Source organism: Macrobrachium rosenbergii, chromosome 45 (assembly GCF_040412425.1).
Source record: "Macrobrachium rosenbergii isolate ZJJX-2024 chromosome 45, ASM4041242v1, whole genome shotgun sequence".
Classification (NCBI taxonomy): domain Eukaryota; kingdom Metazoa; phylum Arthropoda; class Malacostraca; order Decapoda; family Palaemonidae; genus Macrobrachium; species Macrobrachium rosenbergii.
In genome coordinates, this window is record NC_089785.1 from 34409590 (window position 1) to 34436529 (window position 26940).

The 26940-nt window shown below is 35.4% G+C and overlaps 1 protein-coding gene across 2 annotated transcripts; it reads left to right on the forward strand.

The window, feature by feature from the left end:
* Positions 1-1858: 1858 nt before the first annotated feature.
* On the forward strand, positions 1859-26662 carry LOC136829918 (microtubule-associated protein 9-like). Of its 2 annotated transcripts, XM_067089075.1 has the most exons (9): positions 1859-3168; positions 7109-7462; positions 7914-8005; positions 11418-11509; positions 13427-13572; positions 14576-14706; positions 21267-21557; positions 24647-24840; positions 25353-26662. In XM_067089075.1, exons 1-9 carry the CDS (start codon positions 2442-2444, stop codon positions 25561-25563), a joined length of 2238 nt encoding a protein of 745 aa, XP_066945176.1. In that variant the 5' UTR covers positions 1859-2441; the 3' UTR covers positions 25564-26662. The 2 variants fall into 2 exon arrangements, with proteins under 2 accessions (XP_066945176.1, XP_066945178.1); XM_067089077.1 differs by lacking the exon at positions 21267-21557 and having other exon boundaries at positions 2349-3168; positions 25353-25638.
* Positions 26663-26940: the final 278 nt, after the last annotated feature.

Genomic DNA, 26940 nt, shown 5'->3' on the forward strand with positions numbered 1-26940 from the left:
GCCAAGAATATGGTAGGGTGCTGTGCAACGTCGCCACCGTCTGAGAGGGTGTTTAGCAAGGCCGGCAATTTTTACACTCCTGAGCGAGCAAAACTCGGCCCGGAAACCTTCCAGGCATTAATGATGATAAAATGCAATTTTCATATGTAAACTGTGTAAAAAAAGTATCTCTGTTTATATTTTCTACATAATTACGGAAGTATTTTTATTTGTATATTTGGAATCTGGAATAGATGTAATTGCATTTTTGGAACCAGTACTTGTATTTGTATTTTTAGATTCAGGAATAAAAGTATATGTATTTTTGGAATCCAGAACAAAAATATTTGTATTTGTATTTCACTTATAAAAAATCAGTATATGATCCAACCGAGGTATATTGTTGTGCCAATATTCATTCTCACATATTGCGTCAAATGACAATCTAGGTCGCAAACTATGCAATAATTTTATTCTAATTTGACACCATCAACAAATAAATTATTTCCTGCCTATTCGCCGATAAAAGGCAAAAGTAAGAAGTAATTTATAAGTCGGTTTTCAGCTGCGCTTTTGCCAAATCTAACTAGATTTGGCTAACAGGTTACCGATGCCCGTTCTTGCTTTGTTATTGGTAGATTAATGAAAGAAAATGGACTTTTTCATTCGTTTTCAGGAACTCGAAGAAGGAAATGTAACTATACCATAGAATTTTGTCTTTTTCTCAGAAATGTCTGCAGCGCTTCACGTTAGGTGGTAAGGACAAAAACTAACACACACACACACACACACACACACACACACATATATATATATATATATATATATATATATATATATATATATATATATATATATATATATATATATATATATATATATATATATATATATATATATATATAGTGAGAACAGTTTAATGCTGTTTTAAATGTCGATAATATTTGGATGCAAAAGCGACTATTTACTGTAAAAACATGATAAAACTTAACATTTCAGAAAAAAAAAATTGTAAAGAGCCTCTCACCAGTCCAGATGTGATTGCCTTGAAAGTTACTCGCAAGTAACATTTTGAGAGAGCGTTATTTTTAACTTTAATATATTTTTTTAACGTTTTCTCATGGCGGTCTATAGCTACAGTTTTGTCTTGCCTCTTGGAATTTTTAACAAGCAGGCCCCTTTAGATGTGCAGTGGCAACAATGTAATTGTAAATAGATAATAGGCCTATTGCAATGATCTCCCCTTAGGATTGTTCTTTCAAAAAACCTCTTCGTTTTGCACTTAATGGTGCCATTGAGTGTCCTAATTTCCAACTCTAGACAATTGTTGTGGGATTCTATGTAAAATAAGAAAAGCCTTGAATGAGTGTCCATTCCAGCACGACCGTTAGCAGTTCTTAACTGGTTTACCATTTACCACTGATGTCTAGTTTCTCTCACTTCTACAATCTGTATGAGTTTCCAAATGTTTTTGCTTTTGTATTAATTCTCTGCTGACGGAGGAACTGAGAGTTTTTAAAAGTTCGGATTATTATGCTGCGTTTTAGAGTAAGAGGAAAAGAATTTTCAAGAATACGGGTAGTCTCCTTAAATGACTGGGAAATTGCTTTCCCAACTATCAATGACAATGGCAATCTTTTTCCAGCTTGAAACTGAATAAGAAAATTAACTGCTGAGCTGCCATGAACTCGGTGTGTATTTGCACACACACACATATATATATATATATATATATATATATATATATATATATATATATATATATATATATATATATATATATATATATATATATATATATATATATATATATATATATATATATATATATATTAGCTAAAAACTAATAATAATAATTTTTCAAGAGTTGAAACGCGCTAGTATTTGTGTTGTTCTTGAGCGAGTGAATACCGCACTGATCTCATCTGCAAAGCATCATCAATGCAGCACGGATAGGCTGTAGATTTTAGTTAATAGAACCTTGAGTCCTTTATTTATTAGGTGTCAGGCTTTGCTGATAGTATTTAGAGCAAACACAGTATGGTTAGTGATCAGATGCAAGAATGCAGTTTCAACGAACATGGTTAAAAATTGAAAATATATCGAACTGAGTCTAAATGTCACATGAAGTGTTCCGGTTGCTATGGCGACGGTTGTAAACAAACCCGTCATCGGTGTCTTACATACGTATTACGCACTCGAGTTTAAAAAGTATTAATTAACCAGTTCAGGAAACAATAATCGATATTATGATTCACCAGTATCAACATACGGAAAATAGAAGTTAATATTATTGATAGGAATCGGTTCAATCTGGCACCAGACTAGAGCATTAGACCTACGTTGCTCAAGCGGCACTTAGGGTGCCGTTCAAATTTCAGTCGCTCTATTTTTGTCAGTGAAACTGACCTTTCTTCTCCAGTGGACAGCGAGTGTCTTTCAGTTCCTCTTAGGTTATCGAAATGTCCAGTGACAGTGACGACAGTTTCTTCGGCGATGACAGGGAGGAATCGGAGAAAGCAGACTCCGATGAAAAGCAAAACAAAAATGATGATGATGACTCGAAAGATAATGTTCAATGCGTCGATAGCGAAGAGGCTGAAGGAGAGGGAAAAAACTCCGATGATGGGGAGGAGGAGAAGAGAGAGAGTGAGGGAGAGGAGGAAACGAACGGTAGTGGCAGTGAGGAGGAAAACGTGGTAGAAGAAGAAGTGTACGAAGAGGAGGAATTTGACGAAGACAGTGAAGAGGAGAAGAAAGACGATGATGATGAGTTTAAGGAAGACGAGAGAGCCAGTGATAGTGACGTTGCGCAACCGGAGAGTGGAAACGAAGTGGATGATGAAAACGGGAGTGATGAAAACGATAACGAAAATGAGGACGAAAATAAAGAAAATGAGGCCGAAGGTGACGAGGAAGGCGAGAAGGAAAACGCGGGAAAACTGGAAGACGTGAACGAGGAGGAGGAGGAGAGAGAAGAAGAAGAGTCTGCTGGGGACAAGAACGAAGAGCTGGAAAACCTCTTCAGCAACAATTCCTCCAGTTCGGCCTCGTCCTCGCCGTCGAAGCAGCGTCGAGGGGGAAGACCTTCCTCGGCTAGGAATCAGATGAAAGTTCTTATCACCGCCACCAGGCAGCGCTCGCTGTCGCCCTGCTCTTCCGAAGACTCTCGCAAGGCTGTTGTTTTTGGTAGGACCTCTTCAAACACACCCCCACCCCCCTTCACCCTCACCCTGTCAGAATACCTTTTTTGTTTCTTTTTGTTGAGATTAATATATATACAGTATATTATTTATATATATATATATATATATATATATATATATATATATATATATATATATATATATATATATATATATATATGTAGTATATATATATACTCGTATATAAAGTAAAATAACATGTAGGAAGAAAAAAAGCAAAAATTACAGAAGAAACTCCACGGATAAAGTAAAAACGTTTCAGCCGTTTCGTGTTTCCCCTTATGCGTTTCAGAAACAACTATAAGAATGAAGATTTTTGTGGTATTTCTCTAGCCCAGGTGCAATGATTATTAACCGGAAGTAGGAACCACATTGACGAGAATGTCTTGAGAAATCCATTCGGTTTTTCCTTAATAGACAAAAGCATATTATATGATTTCTGTTTATTTTTCTCTTCTTTGAGGTAGACAGGTGGTGCTTCGAAAACTTCACTCTCCCGTCATTGTTCTTTTGTGTTGATCATTTCGAGTGAAAACTTAGGTTTTCGCTCTAGAGTTGTCATTGTAACTAACTCATTATAAACTTTCGTCTCTTTAGCCTCTGGTGAATAAGATTTACCTGTCGACCTTCAGTGATGCATGAAAAACACTTGCGGGTTAAATACAAATTGATTATCATATATTCATTAATATATATATATATATACATATATATATTTAATATGAATATATATATATATATATATATATATGAATATATATACATATATGTATGTATATATATCATATATTTATATATATAGTCATATATAATATATATATATATACTATATATATATATATATATATATATATATATATATATATATATATATATATATATATATATATATATATATATATATATATATATATATATGTATGTATATAATCCTGCTACCCACTAATTTCTCAACAAGGACTTTTCCAAGGTAGAGAGTGTTAGTTACAGAGGCTATTGTGAATGTACAGTACAGAAGAACAACAACGGTATGATAAAGTTGCGTAGAATTTTTACAGAGAAATTGAAATAGGATTGATAATTATAACAGCTGTGTGGAGGAGGCCAGGTGGAATACTTTTGTCATGTGGCCATTGTGAGGAGTCGAGAAAAAGTAGTAGCCTATGCGGTGCTTATCGGCATTGAAAACATTCATGTTGATATCGAGATGTGATACTAATGCAATGTTTTAACATGTACACTGTTAAGTTATTGTTTTGAAGGTGATTACAGACTTCAGTTTTCTGTGAAAGAAAACTACTGTAACGGCTTTGTCTGTCCATCCGCACTTCTGTCCGCCCTCAGATCTTAAAAACCACTGAGGCTAGAGGGCTGCAAATTGGTATGTTGATCATCCACCCTCCAATCACTAAACATACCAAATTGCAGTCCTCTAGCCTCAGTAGGTTTGATTTTATTTAAGGTTAAAGTTAGCCATAATCGTGCTTCTGGCAACGATATTGAATAGGCCACCACCGGGCCTTGGTTAAAGTTTCATTGGCCGCGGCTCATACAGCATCATACCGAGACCACCGAAAGATAGATCTATTTTCAGTGGCCTTGATTATACGCTGTACAGAAAGCTCGATTGTGCCGAAGAAACTTCGGCGCATTTTTTACTTGTATATGATGAAGATTAGTATGCGTAGAAATATATAGGTATGAGAGTGACAGGTTTGGTGTCAAAATTAGCGTGGAATAAGGTGTATTGTTTCTATGGCTGCTATATATTTTCGTGGACAGAGTAGGCTACTGAAGAAAGTCTGAGGAAGGATAATGAATGGAGGGAAAAAGTGGTAGAATAAAGACAGCAGACGTGAAAGAATCACGAAATGGTTAAAGTTTGCCAATGACAGTGTTGACTGGTGATGAAGTAGAGAAGCTGTAGAGACTAGTGAGAGTTCAAGAGTACTTTAATGTTAGAAAATTGAAATTGGATGATAGCAAGAGTATGGTTATTTGGTAAATGGGATCCAGAACGATGGAATAAAGAACCTTACTGTGGATAACTGAATGAGTGGAAGGAGGAAGGTAGCAGGAGGTCCTTTAAAGCTTTGAAAGAGAAGAGTTTATGGAAGTAAATTTGGAAAGTATTGAGTAATTCTGGAGTGAATTCGCCTTTTATGTCATTAAGGTGAGACTGTTGTATGTAGCTGACAGAACAGAGACGGGTCAGAATGTTTAGAGGTGGTTTGGTCTTATGGGGAGAATAGGGGAAATACATTTGGTAGGTAAGGTGTAATGTTCAGGAGTAGTGAGCTTACTATACAAGACACGTTGGCAAGGGACTCGGTCTGTGTATGTGTGTAGAGGTAGATAAAAGAGGCAAAACACTGCAGATGATTCTTCTTTGTAGGTATTGACGTGTCTGAGACTTATGTATTCTGCATGTGACAATCATCCTTGTTTCAACGTTCAGTAATTGTCATGGCAAGGACTATTTACGATGCAATTAGGTAATAATCATATTCACAATAATCTTCACCTTATGAGGTATAGTGGTGAATAGTAAAAATAATAATATTGAATATTTAACCCAGAAATAGGTACTCTAAGATCCGTTTGCACTCTGGGATCATAAGTTCTGTAAGGTACTGTTTTCATGAGCTGTTTTACAAAGGATTATGCGTGAAGAAATTGCTAAGAGTTAAACAATTTATATTTACTGTTTTCCAAAGACCACTCTTTCGTTTTGTAACACTAATCATGCAGTTTTCAAATTTGAAAAGGTTTGCCCATATGTCAGATACCGGAAGACTAATCTGCTACTGAGTTTTAGTATTTGGGCAAAGATTAGGTCAGTAACCTTGGAAAGTAGGACAAGATTAGAAATTGGGATCGGGTCAGAGATTCTTATTGACCCAGTATGATGAAGATATGAATGACAATGGAAATATTTAAGGTTAGGCTAGGGCAAACATAATTAACAAATAGACCCATCAAGGTAACAGAAATAGGAGCCCTGTATAAGGGTACTGCCGTCAGTGTGCCTGATGCAGCGCACTGTAGGCATTACTTAAGGGTCTTTGCAGTGTCTCTTTGGCCCCTACTTGCAACTCCCTTTCATTCCTTTTACTGTATCACGGTTCATATTCCCTTTTTCCATCTTACTTTCCACCCTCTCCTAACAGTTGTTTCATAGTACAACTGGGAGGTTTTCCTCCTCTTACACCTTTCAAACCTCTTTACTTTCAGTTTTCCTTCCAGCACTGAATGACTTCATAGGTCCCAGTGCTTGGCCTTTGGCCTAAATCTTATATTTCAATTCCAATGCCAAAAAATTTATTCATAAATCAAGAGAAGACTAATTACAGTTGTCACTTTTCCTCTTACAGAAATGGGTCTAGCTTGTTATGGTGACAACTGGATCGCCTTGTCATCATAACCTGCTTGCTCGGTTATTTGAGAGAGTGGACATGAGAGGTTGCATCCATACTACATTAACACATGTCATCAACATGTTGGACACTTATTACACACATATAAACATGTTGGAAACTTATCACATACATATGAACATGTTAAAAACTTATGCATATAAACATGTTGGACACTTATCACATACAAATAAACATGTTGGACACTTATCACATACAAATAAACTTGTTGGACACTTATCACATACCTGTACATATCGTAAACAGACTGAAGACTAGTCAGTGACCAAAAGTCGATAACAAAGACTGGAAAATTATGTAAAGGACGGTTGCGACTACCAATAAGTTGTTGACTTGTATTTAACCTGTTTGTGATGTGTGTGTGTGTGTGTGTGTGATGAGTCGCCGATGCGGCTTTATGACATGTTTTACTGCAGAGTGGACGCGAACTTACGGAAGAGTTACTTAACAGTTACTTGAGGTATTTGTTTCTCTTTTCATCTGCAGACACACATGACAACAGCAGAGCTTCCAGTGCCTATTATAACCTTCACCCGGGCAGTCACCCTCCTTCCCCCTCGAAATACCAGCCACCTCCCTTGCTGGTTACCAAAAGCCCTGTGCACAGCAGACCTGTCTCTGCTAGGAGGTCGAGAGACAACTCGCCCAGGTCTTCTTGTGGTGAAATAACTGACAGAGGCCCGTCTGTGGGAGATGCCCCAGAAACAGGGACCTCAAAGATGCCCAGAGAGGGAGTGCCCCCGCCTTCAGGAAACAGGGGAGAGACAGGGAGTCTGGGACTCTCTAATACGAACAACGGAATCAACAGGGTTCTGAGCAAGAAAGAACAGTCTTCCAGAGGTAAAGAATGAACTTCTTCAAAATTTTCAGAAAAGAGGATTATTTTTTGAGTACTGTAGGAGTATATAATATGAACTTTGTGTATATTTTCTGGTATTGATTCTTTTACAGTCAACATAAACAATGACAGCACTTTAGATAGCAAATTAGCTTAATCTACTTGGCTGTCTTTCAGCTGTAGACCTAGAAGTCATTCTTGAGGTCATTTCCTTGTTAACTTCACTGCTCTAGAGTGTGACCTGTTCCCACCAGTCTCTGAGACAAAACCAAGAGTCCTAAATTATCTTGGTTCTTCTTCCTCTTCTCTCAAGTATGACCTGTACCATCCACTCTCTGAAACAAACCAACGTCCTTGTTAAAGGTTTTCCACTGCTGACCTCGATCAAATAATGACCTAAGTGACCTCCTCAAAAGAATCTGTTGTCTGACTTTGTCCACTATTTCTTGGTAGGTGACGTCACGTCCCTGAAGCCACGTCCCAAGTCAGCCGTCACCCAGCCGAAAATCATGGGGAGAGGTCCTTCGGTGCCAGGAAATCGCATAGTAAGTGGTTCCCGTAGTTGCAGGCGACACTGACTTGATTATCATTAATAGTAGTATCAGTAATGGTAAAGTTTTTTTCTTCTTCTTCTTCTTCTTCTTCTTCTTCTTCTTCTTCTTCTTCTTCTTCTTCTTCTTCTTCTTCTTCTTATTATTATTATTATTATTATTATTATTATTATTATTACTGGAATTTTATACCACTGGAATTTTCATGATGATGATGATGATGATGATGATAATAATAATAATAATAATAATAATAATAATTATTATTATTATTATTATTATTATTATTATTATTATTATTATTACTTGAATTTTCTCTCTTCAGAAGTTTCACAATTTTATTATTATTTTCATTATTATTACTGGAATTTGCCATCATCAGAACTTTCACAATTGTATTATTATTATTATTATTATTATTATTATTATTATTATTAAGAATACAATGATACAGATAATTTATCATAATTAATTCGTTTCGTCAAATTATGAACAGGTTAAATATATTCTTCACGAAGAACCTGTATTTGAATTTTATGGCATAACCTGAAAAAAATATGGAAATCCCAATGTAAATTTATTCTTTTTAATGCGTAGCGAACGTCTAGTTATTTTAAACTAAAAAAACAAAACATATTTCGATAGAGAGACAGATAGACCGATAGATAGTGCTTCCAAGTACCTGTTCTCTGTAAGGGGGTTAGTGCAGTTAATGCATCTCACGTGGAGCACTGTAGGCATTACTTAGCTTCTTGGCAGCAGCCCTTCGGCCCATAGCTGCAATCCCTTTCATTCCTTTGACGGTACCTCCGTTCATATTCTCTTTCTTCCACCTTTCTTTCCACTGTCCCAACAATTGATTCATAGTGCAACTGCTTTGAGGTTTTCCTCCTGCTGCACCTTTCAAACCTTGCTACTTTCAATTTCCCTTTCAGCGCTGAATGACCTAATAGGTCCCAGCACTTGGCTTTTGGCCTAACTTTATATTCCAATTCCAATTCAAGTACCTATGAATGTACTTTACTAAAAGTAGCTTTGTCGCTGTACCTTCCCATGGCTTACATGTATAGAATTATAGAAATGGAAATTATGATAATAATAATTATGGTAATAATAATAATAATAAGAATAGGAATAGCAACAATTGTAGTTATATTAAAAACAGTAGCAGTAATGAAATGATGGCGGTGAAATAATAATAATAATAATAATAATAATAATAATAATAATAATAATAATAATAATAATAATTAGGTCTTTCTTCTCTAGATCGAGAACGGGAAATGATGGCGTTGATTTTATAAAAAAAGTTACAAAAGTTTCGAATATCTTCAGTCGACTGAAGATAACCCAGGACAAGGTTAAAAGCTTTTTGTAACTTCAACAAGAATACCATTGAATATTATTGTGAACCTGATATACAGAATAATAATAATAATAATAATAATTAATATATAAAATAAATAATAATAATAATAATAATAATAATTAAAGGATGGCTGTATTATGCGAATTTATCTTATATAGTGTCTTTTCTATCCTCCTTATGAATCGCTTTTTCAGGCTCAGCGATGTTAGATCAGGTTTTCAAATCGTTCAGATCCTCAGATGTGGCTGCAGAAGGTCTGAAGAAACGAGGTGCTCGTTTCTTCAGACCTTCAGACCTTCAGACCTTCTGCAACCACGTCCAGAGGATGACCAACGAGCTGGTCGAAACATGTCGACGGTACTGAACTTGAACCCAGACGCATTACTTCCAATATTCCGGTTCTTTCGCAGCGTCCATTATAAGATAAATTCGCATAATACAGCCATCCTTTTAATAAGACTGCAACTACTCTTCCATTAATAATCTTACTGTACTAATAATAATAATAATAATAATAATTTACTTCTGGACAAGTTAATATTAAACAAGGGAGTATCAGATCAGGTTTTCCAGATCTCAGATACCTTCCACCCTCTCCTCATATTACTTAATTGTTTTTGCAGCATTCGACAACCTCTTCCATTCCTTTCAAATTCTCTTTCTTCCATCTTACCTTCCACCCTCTCTCTCATCATTGTTTCTCAGTGCAACTTTGACGTTTTCCTCCTGTCACACCTCACCTTTCAAACCTTTGTACCCCAGCACTGAATGACCTCATAAGCCCCAGCGCTTGGCCTTTGGCCCACATTCCATGTTCCATTTCAGGTCTAGCTCTTCTGCAACTGTCATCTGACGTAACTCCGACACCCAGTGTGTCCAAACAGAAATAATTCTCATCTTTTCTGTGCAGACAGAAGGACCGGTCTCCACTTTTCTCGGTCACTCGGTCTTGAGAAGTGTTGAGAGAAGACCTCCTGACATTCACCCTTGGCATTTCAACATCTTTGTTTTACTTCTTAATTTTTTTTCAATATGAGTAGTTCCCTTTTTCGTCTGTATATTATAAATCTTCTCTATGTGATACAGTAATTGGGTTTTGCATTTTTATATTTTCTAGATTTTTTTTAACCTAGCTTGTTTTCTTGAGCCTGAGCTAACCTTCTTAAGCTGACCTAAGACATGGGTGCCATGACCTAATTTTTCACAGTGGTTTAAAATTAAGATTCAGTCATTATTAAACATTTTTCTTCGCTGTAGTATATCATTAAGTGACTATGGTATTTTATCAACAAGTTTCCTGGAAGCAAATTCCTGAGATGTATATATGCTAGTATTGCACCAGTCCTGGTTTTTTTTTGCCATGCCCCTGGGTTAGGTTAGGTTAGGTTAGGTTATGTTAGGTTAGGTTAAATAAGTTTAGTAGCATGAGAGTAATTTGGGTGTGGGAAACATGATGAGATTATTTTGAAGAAAATTCTATGGTTAGTTTTTAAGATATGGCATCCCGCTTTTTTCAGGGAAAGGTCCCGGTACTCAGTTACGTCTCGGGAATATGCATCCCCGGAAGATTATCACAGTGGCTTAAAATTAAAATATAACAATAATTATTAAACAATTTCCTCCATAGAGTATATCAAACTGAATGGCGTTTTTTATTAACAAGTTTTCTAGAAGAATATAATTTGCAGTGATTTGTTATCCGTCTCAAATCTTTCTCCTCACTCGAAAATGTGCGACTGCCGATTAGTTTTCTTCATAAAATTGTATCTAATGTAACATTTATGAACATTTTCTCTTACCGTTAGGCTGCCTGCTCAAGGGACACTTTTAGTGGAAGGTGGCGGGCCACTTTTCACTAAACAGTGCCCACTGTGCCCGTGTGCGGCAGCCTTACAGTTTAATTAATTTTCATGTTTCAACATTTATCTTTGCCAAATGCGTCTGAAGAGATTCATCACCCCCATGGGCGAGAACATTGGAAATATCCAAATTCTCAGATTCTCACGTCGATTCTCACCCCTTCCATTTACCTTTCAGCAACTCCCACGTCACAGGCCCCTCGGGGACTACTCTCGGAGTCTCCAGATGTTGGGCGTCAAGGTCCCGCCGCCGGCTCCAAAGACTCCCAAGTAAGTCCTCACTTCTTCGTGGCTCGGTCCTCAAACCACATGACACAGCTTAGTAATCTCGCGTTAACTTTTGGAAGGGAAATAGAATATGGAAGTGGTTATGATAAGCAATGCCGAAAAAATACAACATTAAAGTGCATACTTGCAAAGAGTGAAAGAGAAATACCATAAAGCGAAGCTTTAGAGTTGAATAGCTCTGCACCTAGCACAAACACTTGTAGTGTGCCCGCAACTGTGTTTGTGGAGTGAGTGCTTTGGAACCAGGAACCAGACGCGAAGTCACACACACACATATGCATTCGCACAAACACACACCAACCCCGTGTTGTGATGACCAAAATGACTTCTTTTAACTTCTTGATTTGCAGGTATTTTTTCAGATGCGTTTTCCACTGAGAGCCGTGAAATCTAAGAGAAGAAGTTTCTTCATGGTGCTGTGGGTTGGCACTGACCTAAAATCCTAAGCCTTTGGGATTTGAAATATCTCCTGGGAAGGAAATTTTCTTAATATATATAAAATATTAGGGAACTGAAAATTGATAAGAGACACTGTTATATTTCATAATATCTCTCTATGCAACAGCTTTGCAGATAAGAAATTCAGCCATAAATTGTTGGAAGTGCTCTACAGTTGGACAAGAACAGTCTTATTCACTTTTCTGAAAAAAACATTTACATTTTCATACTGTCGCCTGATACGGACTGTTGTCTTCAAAACAGACCACTGGCTGATACAGATTGTTGTCTTAAAAAAAACTGACCATTGACTGATATGTACTGTTATCTTAAAAAACTTATCATTGACTGAAATAGACCGATATCTTATAAAAACTTACCACTGATGTATGCAGTGTCTTCTTAAAAAACTTACCATAGACTGATATGTACTGTTGTCTTAAAAACTTACCATAGACTGATATGTACCGTTGTCTTAAAAACTTACCATAGACTGATATGTACTGCTGTCTTAAAAACTTACCATAGACTGATATGTACTGTTGTCTTAAAAACTTACCATAGACTGATATGTACTGTTGTCTTAAAAAACTGACCATAGACTAATATGTACTGTTGTCTTAAAAAACTTACCATAGACTGATATGTACTGTTGTCTTAAAAACTTACTGTTGTCTGTTGTCTTAAAAAAACTTACCATAGACTGATATGTACTGTTGTCTTAAAAACTTACTAGACTGATAAAAACTTACCATATGTACTGTTGTCTTAAAAAACTTACCATAGACTGATATGTACTGTTGTCTTAAAAACTTACTGTAGACTGATAATATGTACTGTTGTCTTAAAAAACTTACCATAGACTGATATGTACTGTTGTCTTAAAAACTTACTGTAGACTGATAATATGTACTGTTGTCTTAAAAAACTTACCATAGACTGATATGTACCTTAAAAACTTAGTAGACTGATAATATGTACTGTTGTCTTAAAAACTTACCATAGACTGATATGTACTGTTGTCTTAAAAACTTACTGTAGACTGATAATATGTACTGTCGTCTTAAAAAACTTACCATTGACTGAGACAGACCAATATCTTAAAAAACTGACCACTGACTTATATGGACTGTCGTCTTAAAAAAACTTACTATTGACTGATATGGGGTGTTATCTGTGAAACACTTACCATTGAATGACATGGACTGGTATCTTAGAAAACTTACCATTGGCTGATACTGACTTTCACTCCAAAAACAACTTGTACCGATGTGGAGAGGAGTTTGGCCTGCAGATCACAAGTCCTGAATAATCCATTTTAAAATGTGCATAATTGTTTCTTATTGTTAACTGGGCTTCTGAAAAAGATAAATCCAGATGACCCAAGAGGTACGTTGAATAGCTGACTTATAATCTCTCTCTCTCTCTCTCTCTCTCTCTCTCTCTCTCTCCCCCCAACAGAACGCCGAGATCCTCGTCCTCGCAGTCTTGGCAGAGCGAGGGGAAGCTCCACACCCGTGTGACCAAGAGGTCGACCTCGCTGGAAGATGTAACCTTAGCCATACCCCAGGTCAAGGAGCCCGAGACTTTAAGGGACCTCCAAGTGGGTGAGTTTGTAGAGGACCCTGTGGTATTTGAGAGAGGGAGGTAGACAGATAGGCAGGAGGAAAGGAGGGGCTCTGTCAATAGAGGCTGACAGACGGATGCTGACAATGACAGAAGGATCAGGAGGGGATGGCCCTCTGATAGACAAATAATGACAGATGGACAGAAGATGGATTAGACAGAAGGAAGGATCCCCTGTCATTGACAGACGGATGCTGAAATGCTGACAGACAAATAGAGGCTGACAGATATGACAGATGGATAAGAAGGGGCTCTGTAATAGAGGCTGACAGACAAATATTAACAGATGGACAGAAGGAAAAGACAAGATTGTGTCAATAGAGGCTGACAGACAAATAGTGACAAATGGACAGAAGGATAAAAATTGGCGCTGTCAATAGAGGCTGACAGTCAAATATTGACAGAGAGACAGAAGGATAAGAATAGGTTCTATCATTAGAGGCTGACAAACTAATACTGAAGCAGGCAGAAGGATAAGGATGTGCTCTATCAATGGAGGCTGACATGCTAATATTGACATTGACAGAAGGATATGGAGTTGTTCTTTTAATAGAGGCCGACAGACTAATAGAGACAGAGTTAACTGCATGGAAATAGTTGGGAGTTGTATGCGATAACGTGACTGGAAATGGAATGTTTTCACAGATATGTGTGTGTGTGAGAGAGAGAGAGAGAGAGAGGAAAGATAAATTTATAATTGTTTTCGTAAACTGCTTTAACGTTGTTTTGCTACAACAAACAAGTTTATTGAGAGAGAGAGAGAGAGAGAGAGAGAGAGAGAGAGAGAGAGAGAGAGAGAGAGAGAGAGAGCTGATAATCAAGTACAACAATCTCAAAGCACACCAAAACATGTCTTTAAATTTACTCTGAAAAAACCAATAGAAAGCAAATCACTTTAACAACAACCCCTTCTCTCTCCCTCCCCACCTCCCCCTACCTCTTACCCCTCCCTTTACCCCGACTTCCCCCCTCCTGGAGGAACAGACGAAGCTCAGAGGGCCACGCTGAGCCAGGCCATCTACGAAGAGTGGTACTTCCGGCGCTGCAAACAGATCCGCTCCCGGAGGATCAAGGCCAAGAGGAAGGTTCAGGAGGAACAGCGCGAGAAGGAGGCGGTAAGAGAAGTCACAAGCCTCAATTCTCTATTCCTTCACTCCATTAAAAACGTCTGTGACGCATTTCAGTTCCGGAGGTCCTTTTGTCCCTCCTCACACCATTGAAGGACTGGAACAGCCTCCCTTCTTCTGAGGATGTGTAACTGGAACTTCTTCAGCAGTTCAAGTGAGGATGCAATGCATTGCTATCACACTGCTATCCTCCTTGCATTTTAATTCATTTTTATCTATTTATTATTAATTTATTGTTTATTAACTTATTTTTTCTTTTTAATAATTACCTCGTCTTACCTCTTCCTAATGAACACCATAATATCCTTTGGAAGCTTGAACTCCAAGTCAATGGCCCATTCGGGCTTGTTCCACATGAATAGGGCTCATCTTCTGAATAATAATAATAATAATAATAATAATAATAATAATAATAATAATAATAATAATAATAATAATAATACATATATATATTCCTTTTATTGTACCTCCGTTCTCATTCTCTTTCTTCCATCAGACTTTCCACCCTCTCCTAACAATTGTTTCACAGTGCACCTGCAAGAGGTTTTCCTCCTGTTACACCTTTCAAACCTTTTTTCAGTCAATCTCCCTTCCAGCGCCGAATGACCTCCTAGGTCCCAGCGCTTGGCCTTTCGCCTAAATTCTATATTCTATTCAATTCTACATATATGCGTAATTGGTCATTCTAGAGAAAAGTGAGTCCATTCGTACTTTTATAAAAACTTTATGTACATGGTAATAGACAATATTCATTTTCAAAGTACTTGTATCTGTCTAGTGTACAGGTGGTATATTGCGATACAACAGCTCTGATGTCATTATTGTTATTCAGAAGATGAAACCTTATTCATATGGAACAAGCCCACCACAGGGGCCATTGACTTGGAATTCAAGCTTCAAAAGAATATTACGGTGTTCATTAGGAAGAAGTAGAGGTGCTAAGAAATACAGAAGAAGATCTCACTTATTGAAAAAGAAAAAATAAATTAATAAATAGATAAAAACATATTAAAATGCAAGGAGAATAGTATTGGGATAGTAATGCATTGCAGCTTCGGTTGAACTTCTGAAGAAGTTCCAGTTGCACGACGTCCTTTGAAGGGAGGCTGTTCCACATCCAGCGGCGTGAGGGAGGCTATCAGTCAAAACAGAGATGATAAAATGTTTCGACTCTATGCAACGGAAATGTGGTAAAATCAACAACGTATAATGATGGTACAGCCGTAATAGGAATGTGATTCTTATAAATAACGCAGTTTATACTCGTTGCAATTAAACTTCCAAGTAGATAAATCAGCATTTATAGAAAAAGTAGATAAATCAGCATTTATCGAAAAAAGTAGATAAATCAGCATTTATCGAAAAAAAGTGGATAAATCAGCATTTATCGAAAAAAGCAGATAAATCAGCATTTATCGAAAAAAGTATATAAATCAGCATTTATCGAAAAAAGTATATAAATCAGCATTTATCGAAAAAAGTAGATAAATCAGTATTTATTGAAAAAGTAAATAAACCTGCATTTATTAGATAAATCAGCATTTATCAAAAAAGTAGATAAATCAGCATTTATCAGAAAAGTAGATAAATCAGCATTTATCAGAAAAAGTAGATAAATCAGCATTTATCAGGAAAATGAGATAAATTAGCATTAATCCCTAAAAAAGTAGATAAATCAGAATTTATAAAAAAGTAGATAAATCAGCATTTACCAAAAGAAACTAGATAAATCAGCATTTATAAAAAAATAGATAAATCAGCATTTACCAAAAAACTAGATAACTCAGCATTTATCAAAAAAGTAGATAAATCAGCATTTACCAAAAAATAGATAAATCAGCATTTACCAAAAAAATTAGACAAATCAGCATTCATCACAAAAAGTCGATAAATCAACATTTACCAAAAAAAAAGCTAGATAAATCAGCATTTATAAAAAAAGTAGATAAATCAGCATTTACCAAAAAGTAGATAAATCAGTATTTATCAAAGTAGATAAATTAGCATTTACCAAAAAAACTAGATAAATCAGCATTTATAAAAAAAGTAGATAAATCAGCATTTACCAAAAAACTAGATAAATCAACATTTATCAAAAAAGTAGATAAATCAGCATTTACCAAAAAGTAGATAAATCAGCATTTACAAAAAAACTAGATAAATCAGCATTTATTAATAAAGTAGATAAATCAGCATTTACAAAAAACTAGATTAATCAGCATTTATAAAAAAAGTAGATAAATCAGCATTTACCAAAAAAGTAGATAAATCAGCATTAACAAAAAAATTTGATAAATCACCATTTATCAGAAAAAGTAGATAAATCAGCATTTACCAAAAAACTAGATAAATCAGCATTTATCTAAAAAGTAGATAAATCAGCATTTACCAAAAAAACTAGATAAATCAGCATTTATAAAAAAAGTAGATAGATCAGCATTTATCCCCAAAAAAGTAGATGAATCAGGATTTATTTAAAAAGTAGGTAAATCAGCATTTATCAAAAAAGTAGATAAGTCAGTATTTTTAAAAAAGTAGATAAATCAGCATTTATCCAAAAAAGTAGATAAATCAGCATTTATCCAAAAAAGTAGATAAATCAGCATTCATTTGAAAATTAAGTACATAAATCAGAATGCATCCAAAACCTTCAGTAGATAAATCATCAGTTAAAAAAAATTAAATAGACAAAGATAAACAACAAATCAGCTCATTCTAACAAAAACCTGTAAACATTTGAAGACCAGAGGTAATTCCACAACTTTCGTGCGTCACAGAAGAAGGAATTTCTTCTTAGGCTCTGCAACTCGTAGCAGTGATGAGGACAAGAGGTTAAGAGGCGAAGAGCTAACTCGAAGAAGAAGAACACCCCTACAGTAGGGGGGGTATGCCATCAGTGAACCTCACGTGGTGCACTGCAGCCGTTACTTAAGGGTCTTTGCAGTGTCCCTTCGGCCCCTGTAGCTGCAACTTCTTTCATTCCTTTTAATATACCTCCACTCTTATTCTCTATCTTCAGTCTGACTTTCCATCCTCTTTAACAACTGTTTCATAGTGCAACTGCTCTGAGGTTTCCCTCCTGTTACACCTTTCAAACCTTCTTACTGTCAATTTCCGTTTCAGCGCTGAACGACCTTCTAGGTCACAGCGCTTGGCCTTTGTCCTATATTCTACTCTCTTCTCTAACAGCAAGAACAGGAAAAATCACTGTTTTATTCCACGTCTCAGGTGAGGGTGAAACAGGTAACTTGACCTCACCTGACTTTGCTTGACCTGTCGCCTGATGCGGCAGGAATGAACGTTTTTAGAAATACACAGAGAATATTTATGACTGCTGAATTTTGAGATAAATGCTGATCTATTTACTTAATTTTAGATAAATTCTGATTTAGCTGCCTAATTTCTCAGATAAATACTGAGTGATCTATTTACTTTTGACATAAATGCTGATCTATTTACCTATTTTTAGATAAATTCTGCTTTAGCTACTTAATTTTTCAGATAAATACTGAGTGATCTATTTACTTTTGACATATATGCTGATCTATTTACTTAATTTTAGATAAATTCTGATTTAGCTTCTTAATTTCTCAGATAAATGCTGAGTGATCTATTTACTTTTGACTTAAATGCTGATCTATTTACTTAATTTTAGATAAATTCTGATTTAGCTGCCTAATTTCTCAGATAAATGATGAGTGATCTATTTACTTTTGATATAAATGCTGATCTATTTACTTAATTTTAGATAAATTCTGATTTAGCTGCCTGATTTCTCAGACAAATCCTTATTTTTCTATTTAATTTTTTATAAAAAAAATTTTCTAATTCATCTATAAAATTTCTTATATGAATGCTGATTAATCTACGTAATATTTAGATAAATGCTGATTTATCTACTCAATTTCTTAGGTAATTGTCGATTTATTTACTGACTTTTTAGATGAATTTTGACTCTACAAAGTTGTATACTCTGTAGAGTAAGGATATTATCTAAATATTCAGCAGATAAATCGACATTTAAGAAATTGAGTAGATAAATCAGCATTTAAAAAACTGGTTTATTAAACATCAATAATCTAAGATATTGAGTAAATAAATCAGATTCTATCTCAAAATTAAATAAATAAAGCAGCTTCTATCTGAAAATTAAATAAATCAGCTTCTGTCTCAAAATTAAATAAATAAATCAGCTTGTCTCAAAATTAACTAAATAAATCAGCTTCTGTCTCAAAATTAAATAAATAAACCAGCTTCTCTCAAAATTAAATAAATAAATCAGCTCCTGTCTCAAAATTAAATAAATAAATCAGCTTCTGTCTCAAAATTAAATAAATAAATCAGCTTCTGTCTCAAAATTAAATAAATAAATCAGCTTCTGTCTCAAAATTAAATAAATAAATATGCTTCTGTCTCAAAATTAAATAAATAAATCAGCTTCTGTCTCAAAATTAAATAAATGAATCAGCTTCTGTCTCAAATTTAAATAAATAAATCAGCTTCTGTCTCAAAATTAAATAAATAAATCACCTTGTCTTTAACTAAATAAATCAGTCTCAAAATTAAATAAATAAATATGCTTTTGTCTCAAAATTAAATAAATAAATCAGCTTCTATCTGAAAATTGAATAAATAAATCAGTCTCAAAATTAAATAAAAATAAAAATTAAATAAATAAATCAGCTTCTATCTCAAAATTAAATAAATAAATCAGCTTCTGTCTCAAAATTAAATAAATAAATCAGCTTCTGTCTCAAAATTAAATAAATAAATCAGCTTCTGTCTCAAAATTAAATAAATAAATATGCTTCTGTCTCAAAATTAAATAAATAAATCAGCTTCTGTCTCAAAATTAAATAAATGAATCAGCTTCTGTCTCAAATTTAAATAAATAAATCAGCTTCTGTCTCAAAATTAAATAAATAAATCACCTTGTCTCAAAATTAACTAAATAAATCAGCTTCTGTCTCAAAATTAAATAAATAAATATGCTTTTGTCTCAAAATTAAATAAATAAATCAGCTTCTATCTGAAAATTGAATAAATAAATCAGCTTCTGTCTCAAAATTAAATAAATAAATCAGCTTCTATCTGAAAATTAAATAAATAAATCAGCTTCTATCTCAAAATTAAATAAATAAATCAGCTTCTGTCTCAAAATTGAATAAATAAATTAGCTTGTCTCAAAATTAAATAAATCAGCTTTATCTCAAAATTAAATAAGTAAATCAGCTTCTATTTCAAAATTAAATAAATAAATCAGCTTCTATCTCAAAATTAAATAAATAAATCAGCTTCTATCTGAAAATTAAATAAATAAACCAGCTTTTATCTCAAAATTAATTAAATAAATCAGCTTCTATCTCAAAATTAGGTAAATAAATCAGTGTTTATCCAAATAATTTTATAGCCAAAGCAGGTTTTATCTAAAATTGCTTAAATAAATCAGCATTTATCTAAATGTTAAGTAGATAATTCAGCATTTATTTAAAATCGTAGTAGATAAAACATTTGATCTAAGAAATTGAGTAAATAAGTTAGTATTTATATAAATATTTGGTAGATAAATCAGAATTCCTCTAAAAATTAAGTAGATAAACTAGAACTTTTGTAAGAAAAATAAGTAGATAAATGGTCATTTGCCTTAAAAATTAAATAGATTTATAAAATTAGTAGATAAAACATCATTGATCTAACAAATTAGTAGATAAATCATTATTTATTTAGAAAATTATTAGATAAAATAAACACCCAAAAGGCTTAATCCTGCAAAAACAAACGAAAAAAATAGTAACAATAATAATAATAATAAATAATAATAATAATAATAATAATAATAATAATAATAATAATAATAATAATGATAATAATAATAATATTTTCAAACCAGTTCTTCGAAACTAGATTCTGTCCTGCAGTCGTAATATTTTGATTAACATAAATTCATTTCTTTTGCATAATCCTGCAAACAAAATATCAAAGATTAGAATCAAAAGGCAAAGGAACAGACACGCAAACAAAATAAATAATGATAAAAAACAATTCATAATAAAGATAATTTTAATAATAAAAGCAACTCGTAATAAAGATACTTTTAATAATAAAAGTATCTTTATTATGAGTTGCTATTACTACGAGTTGCTAATAATAAAAGCAACTCGTAATAAAGATCATTTTAATAACAAAAGCAACTTGTAATGAAGATCATTTTAATAACAAAAGCAACTTGTAATGAAGATAATTTTAATAACAAAAGCTACTTGTAATAAAGATCATTTTAATAACAAAGCTACTTGTAATAAAGATCATTTTTATAACAAAAGCAACTCGTAATAAAGATAATTTTAATAACAAAAGCAACTCGTAATAAAGATCATTTTAGTAACAAAAGCAACTCGTAATAAAGACCATTTTAGTAATAAAAGAAACTCGTAATCAAGATCATTTTAGTAATAAAAACAACTCGAAATAAAGATGATTGTAAACCGGTTCCCGGGAGCTAAGAGTAGGTCTAAGAGGACTGACTGCCCCGTCGTGCCCTCACTCAGATCCAGCAGGAGAAGGAAGGCAAGGTGAGCGTAGCCGTGGCCGAGTGGAAGGAGAAGAAGTTGGAGCAGAGGAAGAAGGAGAAGGAGAAGAAGAAGGACGAAGAGTCGAAGAAGCAGGACGAAGTGAAGGAGAAGGACGAGCAGCAGATGAAGGTGACTGCGGCCGTCATCGCCTGGGAGACGGAGAAGATCGAACTGGCCAAGAAGAAGAGGGAGAAGAAGCGCCAGGAGAGGGACGTCCTCAGGGACAAGGAGATCGAGAAGTTGAGGAAGAAGGAGGAGGCCGAGATGGTGAGTGAGTGAGTGAGGCATAACCCTAAGTCGTTAGAAATGGGTGAGTCACTCCCAGGTTCAGTATGCATAGGTCTAAGTCTTTGGAACTGTGTGACGCGTGAGTGAGTGAGTGAGTATACTTGGAAATGCCTTAGTGAGTCGCTCCTAGATTTTGTATGTAAATGCTCATGTCTTTAGAAATAAGTGAGTCACTCCTAGATTCATTATGTGTATGCTTATGTCCTCTGAAATGCACGAGTCACTCCAAGAGTTGTCGGACATGGATCTACGTCTTCAGAACTGTGTGAGAATGTCATTTCTAGAGTGAGTCCCTCCAAGAGTCATCAGGCACAGGTCTGTGTCTTTAGAACTTTGTGGGTGAGTCACTTCTAGAGTCATAGAACTTTGTGGGTGAGTCTCTTCTAGAGTCATCAGGCATAGATGTATGACTTTGAAACTGTGTACTCACTCCATGAGTTGTCAGACATAGGCCTAGGTCCTTGGAATTGTGTGAGGGAGTCATTTCTAGAGTATTCATGTAATAGGCCTATGTCCTTGGAAATGGATGGGTAGGTCACTCCTAAATTTATTACATATAGACCTATACCCTTAAGAAACGTGTGAGTGAGGTATGTCTAGAGTCGTCAGGCATAGTTAAACGTCTTTGGAACTGTATGAGTGAGTCACTTCTAGAGTCAGTATGTATAGGCCTATGTCCTTAGAAATATGTCATTCCCCGATTTGGTATGTACAGGCCTATGCCATCAGAAATGAGAGTCACTTGTAGATTTTGTATGCATAGGCCTATGTCTGTGGAACTGTAGATGTGAGTCACTTCTAAACTTATTGTCTGTAGAGGTATGCCCTTAAAATGAGCGAGTGAGTTGCTCATGTATTTATTAGGTGTCAGCCTGTACCCCCAGAAGTGAATGAATGAGTCACCCCTAGATTCCGTATGTATAAGCCTTAGTCCTTAAAAATGTACGAGTTAGTCACTCTTACATTCATTTTACAGGCTTATGCCCTTGAAAATGCATGAGTGAGTCATTTCGAGAGTCAGCAGAATATGTGAGTGAATCACTCCTAGATTCAGCATGCATAGACCTGTGTCATTGGAAATGTATGAGTCACTTCTAGAATCAGTTTACATAGGCCTGTGTACTTAGAAATGAGTGATTCACACCTAGATTCAGTATGTATAGGCCTGTGTCCTTAGAAATGAGTGAGTGAGTCACACCAAAATTCAGTATGCATAGACCAGTGTCCTTGGAAATGCGTGAGTCATTCCTAGAATCAGTATGTATAGGCCTGTGTCCTTAGAAATGTGAGTCACACCTAGATTCAGTATGTGTAGGTCTGTGTCCTAGTTCAGTATAGTATACATAGAGCTGTGTCCTTAGAAATGCGTGAGTGAGTCACTCTTAGATTCAATATAGTATACATAGACCTGTCATTGGAAATGAGTGAGCCACACCTACATTCAGTATGTGTAGGTCCGTGTCCTTAGAAATATGTGAGTGAGTCACTCCTAGATTCATTATGATATACATATACCCATGTCCTTTGAAACACGTGACTCACTCCTAAAATCAGGTCTGTGTCCTCGGAAATGAATGAGTGTCACCTATAGATTCAGCATGTGTAGGCTTATGTCCATGGAAATACTGTACATGAGTGAGTCACTCCTAGATTCAGTATGCGTAGACCTACTTATGTCCTCGCAAATACCTGAGTGAGTCAGTTCCTGAAACATGCTTATGCAATCACCTTTACGTCAGCAGACTGAATCATCGCCCATCTACTTATGAGCGGAGGTCAAGGAACGGAATACTTTTCCGTCGCCGACGCGAGCGAGTTCGGAGCTTGGCTCCAGACTGGATAAATAGTACAGAATATACCTCATTTGCTTTTCAAAATCGGATTTACGCAGGATTTTTGTAGTAATCGGATCCAAAAAGATTTTTAGGTTTCATAAGTCAAGATTTTACTGGTTTTGATAAGGCAGTTGTATTTATATATATTGATCTATATATAATTTGATATATATATATATATATATATATATATATATATATATATATATATATATATATATATATATATATATATATATATATATATATATATATATATATATATATATATATATATATATATATATATATTATATATATGTTCTAGTAAATATATCAGATATATATAAATGCATTTAAAAATATATGAAATGTGGTATGACATTCTTCGTATGTTCTAGTAAAATTTTAGAGCTAAAAAATGCATTTTAAAAACTGAAATGTGGTATGACATTCCCGTAGACTTATAAAATCTCTCTCTCTCTCTCTCTCTCTCTCTCTCTCTCTCTCTCTCTCTCTCTCTCTGCCATTTTTGTGTGTGTTATGAGTGATAATCATTACACTCAATAACTTGCATCTATATTATTCATTACCCATATCTGGGCTCCGTATTCAAACATTTTATGATAATAAAGTCAGTGCAGTTATTAAATTTAAATTTTAATTTTTTTGGCCAAATTTGAGGCCACTTTTGACCTTTCTTTCGACACTTCTAAATGTTATTTTCACTCAAAATTTTTGTTATATAACTTCATCGTAATAGGATATATATATCCTAAGAGAATATATTCATAGCAAGTGTCCTAATTTTGGCGCATGCGTAAAAGACTGCTGTGTCCTCTACACACACACACTGGTCTGTCTGCTTTTCTGTAGGTCTGTCCTATTGTCTTTCTAGATAAATTCTCGTACATCTCTGAGGTTAAATGAAATGAAACTTTAGAAGAAAGTAATTTATGCTATATGAGACTATTTTTACATCGTCTAAGCCAGAAAGATCTTTGCGCGCAGTTAGGCAAGTATGGCCGTCAGTGGTATTATCCTGACCTTTGCGCCTCTGAATTTATCGGGAAATTAATATTTGTAACACACGTCAGTTTCCCTCTTCCCACATCTCGCAGTGTGGAAATGACTAATTTCCTATGTCACAGTTCAGGAACTGCTTCTTTACCTGTGGAATCCCTCTCTCCTCTCTCCTGCGTCCCTTAAACACCACAATTCCCGTCCTAAAAAGAAACTTCTTCTTCTTCCCAGATTTTCCTGTCGTGGAAGGAGCAGAAGATTCACGAAGGGAAAGAGAAACGACGAAGATTGAAGGAGGAAGAGGAGGAGCGCAAGAGGAAAGAGGAAGAGGATTTTCGGGAGAAGAGGGAAGTGGCCGACCTCGCCTACAGCCACTGGAAGAAGAAGAAGCTCCTCGAGGAAGGAGAGAAGCTCCAGAAAGTCTAGTAAGGTTTGCCGTGAAATTTTTGGACGCTGGAAGGTCTTAAGTTTTTGGATAATGGAATAAGCAAATAGATAAATAGAATAAAAGATGGGTAAATTAAACAGTGATTAACAAGAGTAACTAAATACATTTTTAATAAAGTTGTAGAGTATGATACTGCTGAAAGTTTACACATCTGTAAATTTTTACGAACTATGAGACTATCTTCTTTCTTCGTGATCATATTAAAGTTACGAATGATAATACTTAATATAATAAGTAAATTAAGTCGACAATACTCTGTAGCATAAAGCGTAAACTTCAGTAGCTCTCAAATTAATGAAACAAGAATGGTTTCTTATATATATATATATATATATATATATATATATATATATATATATATATATATATATATATATATATAAACGGGGGATAATGTATGGGCTATATATATATATCTTTGACGCACCGACGACAACTAGACCGAACGAGAAACCTTTCCGTTGACCCCTACTTTCGACATTCTTACAGCGTCAAATCGGAGATGGTGGCTGCCGAAGAAACCAGAAGGCGCCTCCATCGGTCGTCAGAAGCCCTCAACGCCTACGAGAATTGGCTGGACGGCATCGAGGAGCGAGAAGTGGTCAGGAATTACTCGAACACCCGGGCGGTCGTCTTGCAGACGAACCGCCCTCCCTGGTGGCCGGGAGGAACCCACAACTCTCTTATGGGCTCCTGTTGAGACATTCCTGTTGGGGAAGAGAGAGAGAGAGAGAGAGAGAGAGAGAGTGAGAGAGAGAGGAGGGATGTGAGAAAAGAGAGAGAGAGACAGAGAAAGAGAAAGGTGCGAGCATGAGTCTAAGGGGTGGGGTGGAGGCTTTGTCCCAGAGCTCGAGGTTTTGCGAGGAGAAGGAACTAAAGAAAACGTGGAGTTTTAGACCGAAGTCTGGAAAAAGTCGTTATTGTTTCACAAAGGCTTTAAAGTGTTTCAAACAAATAGCTTTGGTGACAAAGCGATGATCAGAAGCGAGAAAGAAACAAAGAAGGAACCAAGAATGTGAGAAAGTTCTGTAGACAGAAGGTGAGTCGGTGAAATATTTTTAATCGTTCGTGAATTGGAAGAAAGGATCTATTTAGACAAACTGGTTGTCTTTGCTGTCTAATAGGAATGGAGAGAGAGAGAGAGATAGAAGTAAAAAGGAAAGAGAATGCTTACTGGTTTGTGGAAAAGTCATGATCTTGTTACACCTGTATACCAGTGACTCACGTTTAATGTTTAGCACTCTGAAAGCGTTAATAATGTACAAGTCAAAAGTCAACTGAATTTGTCAATCACGTTACTGAAAATTGTTAACAACCGAAAAAATCAAAGGAAATGTATGAGCCTGTCACAGTAGAGAGCAGCTGTTTTACACATGAGAATGTTAAATTGGGTTTATAACAGCAATCTTGGTCGGGGTATTCCGTACAACTGTATCTTTGCAGCCATTAATGCCTGGGCTGTTCTCAGTATAAGTGATGTCTAGTGTTACTATTTAGCAACACCAGATGCAGACAGAAACCCAAAATTAGTTACCAAGGGGTGGCAGTGTGCTGGAAGGAAGAGAAAGTCTTCCACTTTGAGTTCTGATGACGTAAAGCTTCATACAGTAATCCTTCGCTCAACTGGTGAGATTCTGACAATATTTTCTGCATATGCCCTGTAGTGGGGTGAGTGCCGTCAGTGCACTTCACGCGTGCACTGTAGGCATTACTTAAGTTCTTTGTAGCATCCCTTTGGGCCCTAGCCGCAACCCGTTTCATTTCGTTTACTGCACCTCAGTTCATATTCTCTTTCTTCCATCTTACTTTCCACCCTCTCCTAACAAGGTGAGGTTTTCCTCCTCTTACACCTTTCGAACCTTTTACTGTCAGTTTCCATTTTAGCGTTGAATGACCTCATAGGTCCCAGCACCGGGCCTTTGGCCTCAATTTTATATTCCAGTTCCAATTCTGCGTGTCATTTTCTATGAGACATATACTTTGGCATACTTTGTATCGGAAAGTCCCAACAAAAGTTCAAAATTAATTATATATTGATAAGAGAAGTACACGTAGGTGCACAAGGGACAGACAAAAC